This window comes from Anolis carolinensis, chromosome 3 (assembly GCF_035594765.1).
Source record: "Anolis carolinensis isolate JA03-04 chromosome 3, rAnoCar3.1.pri, whole genome shotgun sequence".
NCBI classification, from domain to species: Eukaryota; Metazoa; Chordata; class Lepidosauria; order Squamata; family Dactyloidae; genus Anolis; species Anolis carolinensis.
Genome location: NC_085843.1, coordinates 151,402,191 through 151,419,319, shown reverse-complemented (window position 1 = coordinate 151,419,319; position 17,129 = coordinate 151,402,191). Strand labels below are relative to the sequence as shown.

Here is a 17,129-nt window from a genome sequence, read left to right as displayed (position 1 = left end):
TTAAATCCCATTGATTCTGATCAAATGTTTAAACAGAGTTTTAGGACGTCATCACATTGAGGTCCCTGATGCAAGTGATAGTGGGGGTATTCATTATGGTGAATCCAGTGGGGCCAGATGTGGTGTGTGGGGAACCTATCACCCCATGGCCCACATTGCCTGCACTACCCTTCACTTTATACCATGGGGGAGTGACCCCCCACCCATTGTTTTCCATGCAACATGGGAAACCTCCCGTGTTGCTGGCACTGCCTCTTGTGACACTTGGATATCTTTTCAGGCATGGAGCCCTGTCAAAAGTAGATTGACATCATGTGATGGGATCCAGCATGCTCTGTGCCTGAATAGAGGTCCAAGTGTCGTAGGATGGGCAATTTTGCCTACTCATAAAGTTCTAAGTCTCTGCTGCTGAAATCAATCAGGCCTACAGATGTCCCCTATAGATGAGTCATGTCAACTGTGCATTACTTAATATTGTTAAAATCTACTCATTTTTAAATAGATAAAACTGTCTCACTAGTTAAAACAACATGTCTAACTCCTGAATATATAGCATATAAGCATACACTGTGCACCAGCATTCGAAAACTGACTTCTTGGAGGGGAGTGTATAGAAAGGAATATTCAATACCTCTTTCATTATGTCTGAAAAAGTATACACACTGAAGTTACCTGAACATATATCATCAACAATCCACTTACAATATTTAAGAAATGAATTTATCAAAGATATTGACTAGGTTTTCAATGCCCTATATGCAAGAGTGGTATATTGGCTGGAATTCACTATCACAGTTATGGATGGGTAACCTAGAGTAAAGCATCTTTAAGTTATTCATATTCACAGTTCTTATATATTCTGATACTTATTTATTTATTTCGTGTCAAAAGCATTGTACAGCAAATACATTTTAAAATGATGGGGGGGGGGGGGGAAGGAAATCACAAGGAACTAAATAGTTTTGGACCAAAAGCGGCCAACAGCAACCGCATTGTCCGTAGCTTTAAACAACTCCTCCTCAGTACATGAGGCAGGGCATTGTGGGCAAGCATACATATGCTGAGTTGTTTGTTCTGCTCCACAGTCACACAAGGTGGAGGGTTCCTCCAGGTAGAAGCATTGGATATTCTGATACTGGCATTACTCTTCAGTTCTGCTGTACTGGGTAGCAGCCGATATAGGCGATAGGGCTATGTTCTCTGATTGATCTGGGCTTGGTATACTCATGTTTTTCACCACCTTCCTGCCAATGATCTCTGATTCAACAAGGATCCTAGTTTTGATTGTTAAACCAGACATCACTGAAGGCAAAGTCCAGCATGCTGCACCCCAGTCACTAGTGAAATGGATATCTATTGCTTACAACAGCTGCAGCATCATAAAGCATATGCAACAGAATGGAAAGGAGAAACTACTTAGTTAAGTATGCTTAACTAAGTAGCTGATCTAGGATCCCAGCTATCATCTATGGTTTCATACTTAAAGCAAGCAAACAAAAACTATGTAAACATGAAAATACTTGAAGGAAATTAGCCCAGTAGATATTGGGAAAGCTCACTGTATAAATCAGCACTCCTTCCCATTCTTATATTATCAACAGCATGTCCATTGCAATAGAAAATCTTGGGTTCATGAAGCATGCATCAGTTTAATTTTTTTGAAATAATGTACGTTGAGAAACTTTCTCAAACAAAACAAACAAACAAAACTTCACCGTTTGGTGATTGCCTCCCTAACTGTGAATGTAGCCTAGTTTGGGAGTCCCACTGTAAAATGACACAACCTGTGAAATGTTGTTCACCATTGCTTCCTCCCATAGGTTTTTCCCCCTGGACAGAACATCTCCTCTCTCATTCTCTCTGTGCCCAAAATGAGAATAGCTCTCAGACTGCACTCCTTGTTCTGACTCCACCTAAGAAACATTATGTCCAAGAGTACCATCCACTCCAAGTTGGTTACCCCTAACAAGGTCAGGTAAGAAACTGCCTTGCTGTTGTATGTTAGGAATTGCACGTAATACCCATTCTTCACTTCCATCTAAGTCAGGAAACTGCAGTGAAGATTGGGGCTGGATTGCTGATGAATAAACCCCAAGTATAGAATAATGATCCATCGCCCTGGTTGTCCAATAGGTTTTATTTGTCTTTTCCTCTATTTTGATGGTCAGTTGACTAATTCTGCATTCTAAGTAACCAACTAGGGTTGTGGAAAACTCTGTCATTTATATTTATTTCAGCCTCTCTTACATTCTTTTTTTGGAGAGGGGGACATCAGGTTACAAAAAGAAATCTTCCATTCCTGCATGAAATTCAAACACATTTTGTTTCTTACACATAGTTTTGTGCATATTTTGGGTTCAGAGCAAGTGTCACAAATATGCAAGTTATATACTCTCCTATGAGACATCTCCAGAGGCAGAGAACAAACACTTCAGTGCCAGTGAAATTCTTTTCAACCCCAATTCTAAAAATGTATTAGTATTAATATAATAAAAGGATGTATGATTTTGCATTTGCCATAGCTCCTAGTCTGGCCAAAATCAATTCACCCACCATCCCCCCAAGCCCTCTATGAAAAGCTGAGATATGAGATCCAATGTCATATCTAGCAAGAACAGTAACAGAACATGGGGACATTATTTTCTTGTTGGGCTGTGGGTTCTAGAATCCCTTGCAGTGAGCTCTGCAGTGGGATTTCATTGCCTGATTCTAAAATTCTGGGGTTGTTAGTTCAAAAGCATAACTTTTAGTGAGAAGAATGGACTAAAGAGAGAGGTGTGCTTTATTATCCAGATTACAGTTCTCAAAGATAAATACTGATAGATTTCACATCAATGTTCCCACATTAATCATATTTTTCTATAAGTCTATTGATTTTGGTAAAGTTAACTTTCAGATAAACACATTTCAATGTGTTTTTTTTTTCAGTCTTGCTTTTTATTGAAGATACCTTGCACTGAGGAAGGTCATGCAAGGATGTTCATGTTGGAAGGCACCTCTCACCTTGCTCTTCCTTGTTCCTTTTTTTGCTGTCTAGATGTTTTTCTTTTTATTTGGACCATTTGTAGCATGTTAAGAACTGAAAATGTAGTCATTCGCAGACCAGTGTATCTAAAATTCATTTCAGTCTAAAATATTCATTATTTTAAAGCTTGAATGTTAATGTTTGGTTCACATTATTTAATGCGTAAAAATAATTTTGTAAAATTTACAGGAGAAAAAGGAAACCATATAACAAGTCAAGTTAATCATGTTTAGAGGGTACATGTCTAGATTTTAATTTGTTCTTGTTTTCATGCATGTTTTCTTTGCTTTCTTGCTTTTGCAACTTTGTTAAATATTGCATGAAGCACAGTGTGTTATTATTATTTAGGAGCAAGTAATGATGGGGATGTATGCGCACATCATATTGGATTTCTATAACTGTAACTGTCAGTGCTCAGGCCTTTCCACTGAAGATGCAACATGGTGAGAGCCCTGAGAATTGTCTGTCCCTGATTCCTACCACTTCTCTTACCACAGAGAAAATCATGACAACTCGCAGGGTCCCTTACAATGAGATCAGTCATCTATAGTGTACTTGTGCCTTTACTGAAGTAGGGAGCCTAGTTTCCCCCTGAACTACATACATCTCAGTAGAAGTCAAGCATAGCAAGTCTCATTCCAATCATAGTGAAGAAGAAAATGTTATTGTTACCTACCAGTTTATACAACAAAGCTCATTATCATGTTAAAGAACACCTTAACCCAAAATTTCCATAAAAGAGATGAAAATCTCCCTACTTAGCTTGCTTAGTCATGGAACTCCATTAGAATTAAATTTCAGATCTGTATATGGATGTGTGTGTGTGTATCCAGTTATGCAAATTGCAGAATTAGACTATGCACATAATTAAATGTGACAATGGGCCATGTCCTTCTTTCTGAAGAAAAACGCACAGAAGGGGAAAATTTAAACTGCATCATCCCTATTGTCTTTGTCTGAGAGAAAGGCTGCTAGTGGTGCAGAACTAGAGAGAGATGTGTGCTGGTTGCAGAATGTTTTTGGCACAAAAGAAAGGCACTTTAGTATACATGCCAATATTTCACAGAGAAAGAGTTGTGCCCATATTAAATGTTGGTGTAAGAACAGAAATGGGATCAAGAAAGTTTGGGGGTACTGTTCCGTTATCCAGGCAGAGGCCACTAGAGGACACTAGAGAGAGAAGGATAGTTCAGTTTATAGGGGGAGGAGTTGAACCATTTTGCCCGTTTTTGCTGGTTATTCCCCCTCCTCTCTTCTCATATCATAAAAGAGGGTTGTTTTCACAATGAGGACATTGGTGGGGGGAATAACTGGAAAAACAGAGGTAAATTGTTTTCCTCTTTAACCCACCATCCACCCCCATAAAATGGACTATCCTTCTTTCTCTATCGCCCCCTAGTGGCCTCCACTTAGATAATGGCACAGTACCAGTTTGGGTACATCCCAACCTGGCCTGGCCATGATGCCCAGTTAAAATTGGCCTCCCATCACCTTGTTACCTGGTGGAATAACTGAAGGCCAATGGAATGATAGACTCAAGAGAGCAGATCCATAGAGAACAACCTATCAGAGGATCTCTTGTATGGTGTGCACTCATTTTAATAACGTTTGCTCTTGGAATTCAGATTTTCTCCTTTGGCCGGATAGATTATTTCAAGACGCCTTTATAAACACCTGAAATAATCTATAATTAGAGATTCCTGTCTATCTTTTTTTTCTCTCTCTCTCCCCCCCCCCCCCCCGCCCCCCGTTTCCTTCTCCCTTCCTTTCTTCTTCCTTCTTTCTACCTTCAATCGATATTCCACAATGTAACTATTTAAACTGATAATGTTGACTCAAATTTTCTGGACATTTTCATCTGTGGTCTTTTTTGTTCTTAGAGTTGAAAGTTATTGTTTAAAAAATTAAACTACCTCCACTGCAGAAGCAGGTATGTTGTGTCATGACTACATGCATCTGAGTGGAAATTTTAACAAGTTTTAGGTGAACCTGCACTTCTTCTCTTCAACACAACTGGTTAAATTTCAGTAAACATGTCGTCTTTCCTCATGAACATCAAGACATGTAGTAGCCTTACAGAAAGTTTAGATTTATATTACACACATTCACACACTCATACGTAGACTCAAGGCAATACATAATAAAGGGCTTTTTTTCTAATTCAATTTGGGGTATGAAGGTCCAGTGGGAAACCCAAACAAGCTGCTTGGAAAAGACGTAGCCAGCTGTTGCTGGAAAGAGGTAAACAATACTTGGGAGAACAGAATTTCTCCTTTGTGGTTTCCCTGCAGGCATTTACAATTCTTGGCTGCTAGTACCCTTAGGAGATATGAAATAGCAATATATTTGGTGGGATGGATGGGAAATAGCTGGTGAGATGCCTTTATAAGAACCCATTTCTTATAAATTATGCCTCTTGCATAATATTTTCCCTACTTGAGTTGCCTGAACACTCTCTACATGATCGGATGTGAAAATAATTGGAGTATATCCCATGTGTTTGGCAAAGTGTGTCATTTGTTCTCAAGAACTCTAGCCCCAAGTATTTCAAATGAGTAAATTAGTCATCATAAAAAAGGTTTGGGTGTTTTGATGTTTAGAACAGTGGCATAACTGTAGTTAAATAACTATAGCATAAGTAATTGGTACATGGATCTCCCCCACCTCTACCCCAGTCAAAGCCTGCTGACAAGCAGTATGGGAATTGTGTTGTTGAAGGTTTTCATGCCCAGAATCACTGGATTGCTATGAGTTTTTTGGGCTGTATGGCTATTTTCCAGTAGCATTCTCTCCTGATCTTTCACCTGCATCTATGGCAAGCATCTTCAGAGGTTTCTTCAGAGGTCTGAAAAAACTTCTGAAGATGCTTGCCATAGATGTAGGTGAAACGTCAGAAGAGAATACTACTGGAACATGGCCATACAGCCCAAAAAAATCACAGTAACCAAGTATGGGAATTCTTGAATACGATTACTGTAAATAGTAATACCCTTGGTGGCACAGTGTGTTAAAGCACTGAGCTGCTGAACTTACGGACCAAAAGGTCCCAGGTTCAAATCCCGGGAGCTGAATGAGTGCCCGCTGTTAGCCCCAGCTCCTTGCCAACCTAGCAGTTCTAAAACATGCAAATGTGAGTAGATCAATAGATCTACTCCAGCGGGAAGGTAACGGTGCTCCATGCAGTCATGCCGGCCACATGACCTTGGAGATGTCTATGGACAACGCCGGTACTTTGGCTTAGAAATGGAGATGAGCACCAACCCCCAGAGTCAGTCACAACTGGACTTAATGTCAGGGAAAACCTTTACTTTTACCTTTCGAAGGAAGAATCTGTCAGCTTCACTAAACTCAAGTTCTTTTCATCAGATTTGGGGGGAAAATGTGAACCTTTACCCCCCAAAAAAAGATTGAAACAGATCTGTCAATTGTAGGCACTGGCCAAGTAACTAAATGCAACTGTTGGAGAGGATTGTATATCATGCCCATTGCATAGCTGTTCAACATGAGTCATCTTGCAAGGCATTGGGTGGGGAAAAACAGGCAGTGACCCTCATTCATTATATACAATTAAATACACAATTATAAATGATGTCCTCTGCCTAGATGACCATGTGTCAGTTTTGATTTTTTCTACAGCTTGATTTTAAATTCTGGCCATGAGATTTATGAGAAATATTTGTAGGTTTTGAGAAGTTGTTATCAAAAGAAATCCCATCCGAGCTGTGTTTATACTCGGCATCACTCTTATGCTTTTACAATTTCTTTCCTTGTCCCAAATTCGGTTGATGTCTTCTATAAACTCCCTTGATCCGAGTGCTATCAGAACCTGCTGTTCTTGAAAGCAGGAAGGATTTTGTAATGTCGGTGTTAATTTTATTTCCTTTGGAAAAATGCCATGAGCAACAGATATTATGCTTGATTTCTCCCCTCTCTTGAAGGTGCATGCCCTTTTTAATGTGGAAGATCTGCTGCGAATTTCTTCCAAAGGGGCTGCTTGTGACTACATGGTGTTAGGGGCAAATGCTACATAATTTCCCGTGAGTGGTGTGCCAAATTACATTTCCTTCCATCTGCTGTGCCGCTCAGAAATAGAGGGCAATTGTCTCTATTGTTAACAAAACTGTGCTGTGACATCAAAACATCTTTCTTTAAAGTGTGCAAACAAAGCATACAGATTTAGGAATGCCTTCTGTTAGTGTTTGTCCCAGTGAAAGCAGTAAGGCTGCTCATTTGAGTGAGAAAAACAGAATGGACCAAAATGTTAAGCGGTTTATAGTGTTCCATAATGGGTGAATTAATGAACTATGAGCTGAGGAAGCCTTGGTTGAAACATTCAAAGCACAGTTCAGCTCAGAATAAGATGGCTGACCTTGGGCAAACTGATTGTCAGTCTCCGAAACATAGGAAGTGTCTCTATTTATACTTGTAGGTCAGACTGTCTGGAGCTTCTCTGAAAGTTCAGACAAAAGTTTTTCATCACCTACTATTTTTCCCTTGCCTTAGCCACCTCTCTTCTGCTTTGCATTTTGGAGCTAAGGATAGTGGAGTACTTTATTGGATTATGAAAAACACTGTGACAATACACATTCCCTTTAAAAGTCAGTGCATCAAGTAAAAATACAGAGTATATGATTTTATGAGTCAAACACAAATGAGTAAACTCATAAAACAGCATTCTGATGTAATCCACTACTAGATTATAACTAATGTTGATAATTACTTGTAACTAAGGCGTTACAAAAAAATAATAATTACTTTTTATATATTTTCTAATATAACACTTTCTTAGGACAAAGACCTACCGGCTATATTTATCAATTCTTTATTAAAACACATCTATCCCACAGGATCTCAGGATGGAGTGCAATGCAAACAATTTAAAACTTTTCTACATCAAAAGTATAGAATATGTACTGTATAAAATGTTTAAAATAATAATATAAACCACGTTCAAATGAAATAGATCCATTTGAAAAAGTGTGCACGCACACATCTTCATTTGAAATATGTTGTTACCTAAAGACTTCATTAAAAGTTTTGTTTTTTTTTAATGTCAGGAGCGACTTGAGAAACTGCAAGTCGCTTCTGGTGTGAGAGAATTGGCCGTCTGCAAGGACGTTGCACAAGGGGTGCCCGGATGTTTTGAAGTTTTTACCATTCTTGTGGGAGGCTTCTCTCATGTCCCCACATGGAGCTGGAGCTGATAGAGGGAGCTCATCCACGCTCTCCCCGGGTTGGATTCGAACCTGGCCTTCAGGTCAGCAACCCAACCTTCAAGTCACAAGGCTTTGACCCATTACGCCACCAGGGGCTCCTCATTAAAAGTTAATATTTTAATATTTTAGGACATGAGAAAAGCCTCCCAGCAGGATGGTAACATCCGGGCGTCCCCTGGGCAATGTCTTTGTAGAAGGTCGATTCTCCCACACCAGAAACGACTTTCAGTATGTTTCTCAATTCACTTCTGACATGATCAATAAAGCTTACTCCTGGAAAGAAATCAACACATCTACCAGTTAGACCTCCAGGCAGTGCCCTCTTGACACATGGGCACACTGGCCAGTTGCCTGGGCAGACCACAAGCATAAGGGCCCCATGCTAATTAATCCATGCACAGACCAGAATTTAACACTGATTTTCCAGTCACCCACCTCAACATTCAAATCTCCTGCTAACTCAATAAGAAAAAATCCCTATGACTTGTATCAGAGAGTTGACATATCTGCATTTGCTAGAGGAATTTTACTATTTTTATTGCTGGCAATATTATGGAAGCAGAATATGGTAACAGATTTGAGGAAACAATGAATAGCTGTGGGCAACAGTTGCTGAAAATGTACAGTTTGATTATTGGGAGCAGAGCTTCCTCTGTGTATGTTTACATTTTTATTTCTCTGAGTGGTTGTGTTGGCAGGGCCCTACATAATATAATGCTATTAGATGGTGCTGTCTCCAGGGAGAGGGCCTTCCACAGTCAGGGTGCCAGATCCAAGAAGACCCTTTCCTATGTCCTTGCACATTAGTGGCACGGGACTCTCCTTCAGACCTCAGTTCTTGGGCAGGTATATATAGAGAATTCAACATGACTTCCTTACAATATGAGTCAACAATTGATATGAGTAAATTCTTTTTGGCTGCTTGTGTCACTAGTATCATTCATTTTGGTGTTCCAATTCATTTTGTTCAAGGCATTATTCATATTATTTATTATTTTACTAAATAGCAGTTCCAAAACAGTGTGTAGGTAATTTAACGAACAAATCAAAATTAGCAAATACTAAACTACACTGGGCCCCTGGTGGTGGCACAGTGTGTTAAAGTGCTGAGCTGCTGAACTTGCAGACTGAAAGGTCCCAGGTTCAAATCCCGGGAGCGGAATGAGCGCCCGTTGTTAGCCCCAGCTCCTGCCAACCTAGCAGTTTGAAAACATGCCAATGTGAGTAGATCAATAGGTACCGCTCCGACAGGAATGTAACGGCGCTCCATGCAGTCATGCCGGCCACATGACCTTGGAGATGTCTATGGACAACGCCAACTCTTTGGCTTAGAAATGGAGATGAGCACCAACCCTCAGAGTCGGTCACGACTGGACTTAAGTCAGGGGAAAACCTTTACCTTTACCTAAGCTACACAGCTGCTCCAGCTACCAAGAATGTCCCTATCAGTCTATGAATCTTCCCCGCTTCTCTGTCCCTGTGATACATCAAGGACTGAGGGATTTTTGTTAAAGTAAATAAAATTTGCTTCTTATGTAGTTTTTCAAGAATCTGTCAGAAATCTTTGACCTGACTTGACAGTTGGAGAATATAAATGCATATGGGGGGAAAACTTCTGATCATGAGCATCCCAGTTAGTGATGGTTCTATAATATCTTCAATTCACTTAAATACTATCATTTCCTGTCAACTTGAAATATCAGCCTTTTTGCAGCAAAAATGCCCCCCCCCAAAGACTTTTCCTAACAAAATAAACCCTGAGCAGCCACTTTTGGTCAAATTACTTGAGGGCATTGCATGCCCAAATAAAGTTCAAAGGCAGCGTAAGCGATATGAATAATCTGAGCTGCCCAGCAGCAGAGAAACCCATCCAGCCTGATTATGCAGCACCAACCACAAATGTGCCATTAAAAAGGGGGAAATGAAAGGTTTGTGTATTTGCTTCAGGCACTATGGAAAGAGAAATAAGGACATCCAGAGCAGCTTTAAACTCAGCTATATATTTGCAGGTAAAGCTAGCACTAATGTACTTCTTCACTTAAGGTCACTGTGCTGTCAGATCACAATAACACTTAGCATTTATATAGCACATTCCAAGTGTTCAAAGTGTTCACATACATTATCTTGGCAATCCTTATAACAGCTAAGTATAACCAACTGATTTTCCTTTTCCCAAGTAGCTATTCTTGGATTGTGGGTGAATGAACAGTTGGCCTAGTTACTCTGTGGATTTGGCAAGACTTGAACCATGGTTTTCCTGACTCACAGTTCCCACCCTTATGACAGAATTGAAATGCAGACTCATCCAATCAGTCAATATTTTTACAATGACCAACAACTGAAGCTCAAGCAATTTCATATTTCATTCAAACTGGCTCCATATGTGGAGCTAAGAAAGACAGAAAAGTCCCCCCTACAATCAAACATCAATTCAGGACCAGTATTGCTTCATTTTTCTTTGCCAGAAGAAAATTTGTCAGAATTTTTCAATAATAATGTTATTAAATGCTCAATGGACACTATTTTTGTACCTTCTTACATTTCCGTACTGCAGTGCTCCTTTTTAAATGATGGTGATAATATTTCTTCTCTCTTTTTGGTCAAAATCTGTAGGTCTAAACAATGATGTAAGTAATTCTGATAAGGTGATACTTCCACATCCCTAGAGAGTCATAGCTCTGTATCTATGAGAATAATAATTTTATTGTGTTGTCGAAGGCTTTCATGGCCAAGATCACAGGGTTGTTGTATGTCTTTCAGGCTGTGTGACCATGTTCCAGAAGTATTCTCTCCTGATGTTTTGCCCACATCTATGGCAGGCATCCTCAGAGGTTGTGAGATATGAAGAAACTAAGCAAGGAAGGTTTATATATATCAGTGGAAAGTCCAGGGTGAGAGAAGAACTCTTTGTTAGTTGAAGGCCAGTGTGAATGTTGTAGTTAATCACCTTGATTAGCATTGAATACCTTCATCTCCTGGCATCTCCTGCCTGGGGGCATCCTTTGTTCAGAGTCGTTAACTGCCCTTGGTTCCCATGTCTTGTTAACATTGAGGCTGGGTGGTGTTATTACTTATGGGAAAAATATGGTTATTGTCTTCCATAAGCCATCAGAAATGCTTCCCTATCTGGATCATTTTGGCACGAGGTTGGGCACTTCACATTTATTTGGACATTTTCTCATGTATAAAATGATCTATAGAAGCTATATAACTCCCGAGGTGATAAACAAAATAGATAAATCCATCGGGGGGAATGCTGGAAATGCAAAATACATAAAGGCACTGTCTTCTGTACTTGGTGGACTTGTAGGTTGGTACAAACATTTTGGGAAAAGGTAATCAAGAAAAATTAATAATAATAATAATAATAATAATAATAATAATAATAATAATAATAATGCACTTTATATTCCGCTTTATCTCCCTGGAGGGACTCAGAACGGATTACAGTACCCATATATAAGCAAACATTCAGTGCCTTTTTACACAACGAACGACATACAATACACAGATAAGGTAGAGGCCTTCCCATTTTCATCTCTGGCACCTGAGGTGTGCTGCTCAACTTTCGGCCATGGGGAAGTGCTCTTGTTCTATTTTCCATGCCAAGGAGCCTGTAGACATCTCCGATCTTTTTGCTGGCATGACTGCATGTCTGCATGGGATGCCCTTTTACCTTCCCTCCAAGGCAGTAACTGTTTATCTACTCACATTGCATGCTGTTAAACTGCTAGGTTGGTGAGTCGGGAGCTTACCCTGACTCGCGGCTTTGAATTGCTAACCCTCCAGTCAGCAGCTGTTCCTGGAGCGAGCGGTTTTAACCACTATACTACCACAGTTAGCAAAAACCCAAAAATGTGCCTCTTAGGTTTATTTAGGCAAAAAAAAATCAGTAAATAAGATGTAGAAATTTGTCAATACAGTTTTGTAGCTGCAAAATTAATAATCGCAAAATCATGGAAGTGGGAAAAAGGGCTATTTATACAGGACTGGAGAGGAAAATTTTTAGACTATATCCAGTTGGCATTAGAGGAGGAAATAATGAAGACTTTGTTAGAAAATGGAGGCTTGCATTTGAATATCTAGGAAAGAAGACAAAGGTAGACTTTAGAATAGCAACAAAGGGGAAACGTTTAATATAAAGAGAAAGGTAGATGTTAATGAGGTATTAGTTTTACATTGAATGGTGTTGGAAGTTATGGGTGGTGGTTCACGGGTGGGGAGGAGGTTGAGTGTGCTAGACAAATGTATTTGTATTATGCGTATTTGATGTATTTCCTTTATTTCCTTTTACATTCTGTATATCACCTTTACACAATAAAAATTATTTAAAAATCTAAAAATTATTCTGATGTAGCAGTGGTCTCTAATAGTTGGAATAAAGTACATAGTCTGATGAGGTTGGTCTTGAATATTTCAGATGAAGTCAACATAATAAACATTATCTTGATTTCATCTACTCCACTTTATATCTGATCTGTTTTCAGGCATAAAGTACTACTTATAACCAATATGGTCCTAGACTCTGATCCAGAATTCAATCTTAAAAACTGTATTGTCTTACCTGAGCCTGATCAGGCTCTGAAGATCTCCAGAGAAAACCCAAGTTTTAAATTGACCACATTACCAGGGAAGTTTAGAAGGAAACAAATGCAAAGGTTCTCTCAGTGTCTGTTCCCAAGCCTTGTAACTTTCTTCTCAAGGAGAATAGAACTGGTCCCTCTTTGCTGTCATTCTGCCAGGAAGTAAAACCTTCCTGTTCCATCAGACTTTTAAAATGAACTGTAATTGCTGCTTTGTACTGTTGTTGTACATTTTATATTTTAATGGATTTTCAATATTTTCAATTCTATATACAGTAGAGTCTCACTTATCCAAGCTAAATGGGCTGGCAGAAGTTTGGATAAGTGAATATGTTGGATAATAAGAAGGGATTAAGGAAAAGCCTATTAAACATCAAATTAGGTTATGATTTTACAAATTAAGCACCAAAACATCATGTTATACAACAAATTTGACAGAAAAAGTAGTTCAGTATGAAATAATGCTATATAGTAATTACTGTATTTACAAATTTAGCACCAAAATATCACGATTTATTGAAAATATCAACTACGAAAATGGCTTGGATAATCCAGAAACTTGGATAAGCGGGGCTTGGATAAGTGAGACTCTACTGTATTATTTAATCATACTTTGAAATATATTTTCATATGTATTTAGTAGGAATTGATTTTTTTTAAAAAAAGCATGACAAAGGGAATCTTGGTTTGATGGGAGTTTTTTTGCCTTTCAGGATTTATTCTGCACAAAATAAGCACAGTTTTCTGCATATAGTTTTTCATAGAAATATCATTTCATGTATAAGTTTTTATGTTTTCTGTTCCAAAACTTCTGTAATTGTATACAGTAATTGCAAACTGTAATATCTACACAGGCTGGTAATTGCAGGGCTGGTCTGGAAGGGCAGTACTCTGGACTGGCTTTGGGGGTTCTGCTGTGGTGGTGGTGCAGAATCTAAACTATCCAATGGGATCAAATTCAGTTAAACCTCCTGGATGGCCATTGGCCACCCTTACCTATGTTGTGTTGTCATCATCATAGCAGAGTGTGATCCCCCTTTCCTCTCCTAGTAATGTGGGTCCCTTTGCTTTCATTGTCAAGGTAAAGGAAAAGGTTTCCCCTGACGTTAAGTCCAGTCGTGAATGACTCTGGGGGTTGGTGCTCATCTCCATTTCTAAGCCGAAGAGCTGGCATTGTCTATAGACATCTCCAAGGTCGTGTGGCTGGCATGACTGCATGGAGCGCTGTTACCTTCCCGCCGGAGTGGTACCTATTGATCTACTCACATTGGCATGTTTTCAAACTGCTAGGTTGGCAGGAGCTGGAGCTAACAGCAGCCGTTCACGCCGCTCCTGGGGTTTGAACCTGGGACCTTTTGGTCTCCAGCTCAGTGCTTTAATACACTTCGCCACCGGGGCTCATTGTCAAAGGTACCCAGAAATGACCAGGAACTATTTGGCGTTCCATAGTTGCTGCTACAATGGTGACAATGCAACACAGATATGTGGCACTATGTTCCTTACATGATGAAGCAGGAGAAAAGCAGGAGGCAGCACTGCCCACATGAACATTGAAGCTGGTTCTGATTCAGAACCAGTCCAGTTAGTCACAACACCCAGAAGTATGGGATGCTCCAGAGCTTCTGAATTTTCCTTATGCATGATACAATCATGTTCGAGGTTAGATACCTTTGTATGTCATGTAAACACAATGGGCCAATTCTTACCTGCTTTATAATGATTGTGTACATGATCACTTAATTTTTAACACCGTTACTTTGTACAGAAAACTGCTCTTTCTGTTTAGGAAATAATATTTCTATCCAGAAAAAAAGCTGATTCTTCTGCAGAAAAAGATACTTCATGCACAAAATAACTACAGTATGTGCAAATTTTGCACAGAATAAGTCCCAAGTTGTAAATAGGTTTTGTAAACTGTGAGGGTCTTGAAGACTTTCTTTCAGCAAAGAGATGTAAAGATAAAGGTTTTCCCTGACATTAAATCTAGTGGTTTCTGACTCTGGAGTTTGGTGCTCATCTCCTTTTCTAAGCCGAAGAGCCGGCATTGTCTGTAGACGCCTCCTAGGTCATGTGGCTGGCATGACTGTATGGAGCACTGTTACCTTCTCACTGGAGCAGTACCTATTGATCTACTCACATTTGCATTTTTCCCCGAATTGATAGGTTGGCTAAAACTGGGGCTAACAGTGGGAGCTCCCCCTGCTCCCCGGAGCCGAACCGCTGACTTTTCGATCCACAAATTCAACAGCTCAGCAATTTAATCCACTGTGCCACTGGGATTTCTCAGCAAAGAGAATATAGATTAAATTGCTCATTACTTTTTTGAGGAGACAGTTAATGTGGAATTATATCCCTAGGATTTGTTTACTGATGTCTTTTAATGTATATAAATCTATGTTTGTTTTAATTTAAAAATCCAGCTTGAGTCCCTGTATTGAGGCAAAAGTAGAATAGACATGATACTGATGTAGAGGCCAGTGTGTCATAACTTGTCTTGTTGCGATATCAAAGTCATTTTATTTTGGTGGCATTGCTTGGTGAAATTGATATGAAAAAGATGAATGCTAAGATGTTCAGGGCTTTTTACAATTGTGTTTTACCAGATCTAACCAACAATGATATGTAGAACATTCAGAAATGTGAAACAGATTCAGGACTAGAGATTACTTTGGGATGGAAATATATACCCCCAAGTATGCTGAAAATGTATGTGTGTGTGTGTTAAAATTTGACGCAAGAGAAAGAAACTGGAGGAAATGAAGAAGGTTGTAGATTCCAAAAGATTGGATAGTATTGGGCTGCAGCGTATTTCAGTAATTAAGTTCATGCATATTATTACTGTATTGTAATTTTCCTTTTTCATTACATTTACATTTCATCCTCGAGAATTATATGGCCAATGGAAGATAGAGTTAAGCCTTATTATGAGCTAGATTTCAGGAATATTAAGTGTCTTGTAAAGTTATATCACTTTGGATTATTAAATGCAGATTTGAAATTTGATCATTTAAATTTGATTCCATCGCTATACTCATTTATATTAAATGTCAGCAGTTATTAAAATCTTTTAAACAGAAGAATATTTTCATCATGTCCCTTAGGTCAATCGATAACAAGGCTGTGATCCTGATATAAAAGTTTCACATACACTTTTCACTAATTTGAAAGAGCTTTATCACTTCGGTCTGACTTAAGCCTATTTCTTATTTAACAGAAATCATACGTTCTGATTATCAGCGAGGTGCATTAACCCGCATTTAATTGCATTATGTGTGTCCACACTGACTATCTAAAGGGGTTTCAAACTGCATTATATGGCAGTGTAGATGGGCTGCAATCTCTTTACTGTGTGACTTCAGATTGAAGAGGAGGAAGACATGGATGGCTTTTAAATAGAGGAACCAGATTTTATGGAGAATAACATGAAAGAAAATCTATTATGCAGCTAACTACCTCTTCTTTTTTACCATTAATTTTGTAATCTTTTTTAAAAAAAATATCTACATATTCATTTAAACTTGTGAAGTCAGATTGAGAAAAAAAATTTCATTTAATTTAATTTGGTGAAATGTCTAAAAACTTGAAATGCTTTTTTAAATATAAAAATCCAAATTTAAAAATCAGTGTGATATAAAATGTGATGTGTGTATTATACAAAACGTTGTCATTTAATTTGAATAATTTGATTTAAATTACTTGATAATGATATTAATACAGAAGCCACCTCTTGTGCTCATGTATTACAGATGGGTCTTTAAACAACTATTAATCTTGGCAAATAGGTTCAGGAATCAGTAGGCATTTAATAAACATACAGTTGCAGTCTTATTAAATCCAAACAAATATGCATTGCAGGCACTTGAAGCTGTCTGCACTGCCCAGTTCCATTCATCATCACTCAGCATGTATCATTATTTGAACTATAGAGTCACGGTGTGCATCTCAGCATCAGTCTCATATCATGAGTTTTTCTCATCAGTATGATCACAGATGCCATCTACAGAATAAGATTGTATATTGAGGGCATTCCAGGAAAAAGCAGGCAGCATTACTTCCTTTCTTCTAAATAACTTCATAATAAAATATTGAACTTTCAGAGTAAAAAAGTAGCTCAGGATACAGAGATGTTAATTTTTTTTATACAGAAGATAAGTATCTTACATGAGAAGAAAAGGAATGTGACTATGAGTGATTCTACACATTGACTCAAAAAGTAGACTTGATAGGGACTCCTTCAGCCAACAAAGACAGCAGGGAATTCCCATTGGCCAGTAGGCTTGAGCGATCCATGAAAAAATTGATTCT

At 38.7% G+C, this 17,129-nt stretch overlaps 1 protein-coding gene across 12 annotated transcripts in view; it reads left to right on the top strand.

Moving 5' to 3' along the window:
* The window catches only part of LOC100555004 (protocadherin-17), a 192,807-nt gene that overhangs the window by 90,492 nt on the left and 85,186 nt on the right, over nucleotides 1-17,129 (top strand). For 4 of the 12 annotated variants that reach the window (XR_010004412.1, XR_010004413.1, XM_008106836.2 and 1 more), the window contains exon 4: nucleotides 1,821-1,975. The exons of 5 other annotated variants lie outside the window; for them this stretch is intronic. Coding sequence is in view for 5 of the 7 variants with exons in the window: in XM_008106836.2 (XP_008105043.2) it covers nucleotides 1,821-1,966 (146 nt within the window). In the remaining 2 variants the exon portion in view is untranslated. Of the gene's footprint in view, nucleotides 1-1,820; nucleotides 1,976-2,928; nucleotides 15,828-17,129 lie in introns of those variants that run through there. 3 more of the 12 variants (XM_062975589.1, XM_008106838.3, XM_062975590.1) reach the window with 2 other exon arrangements.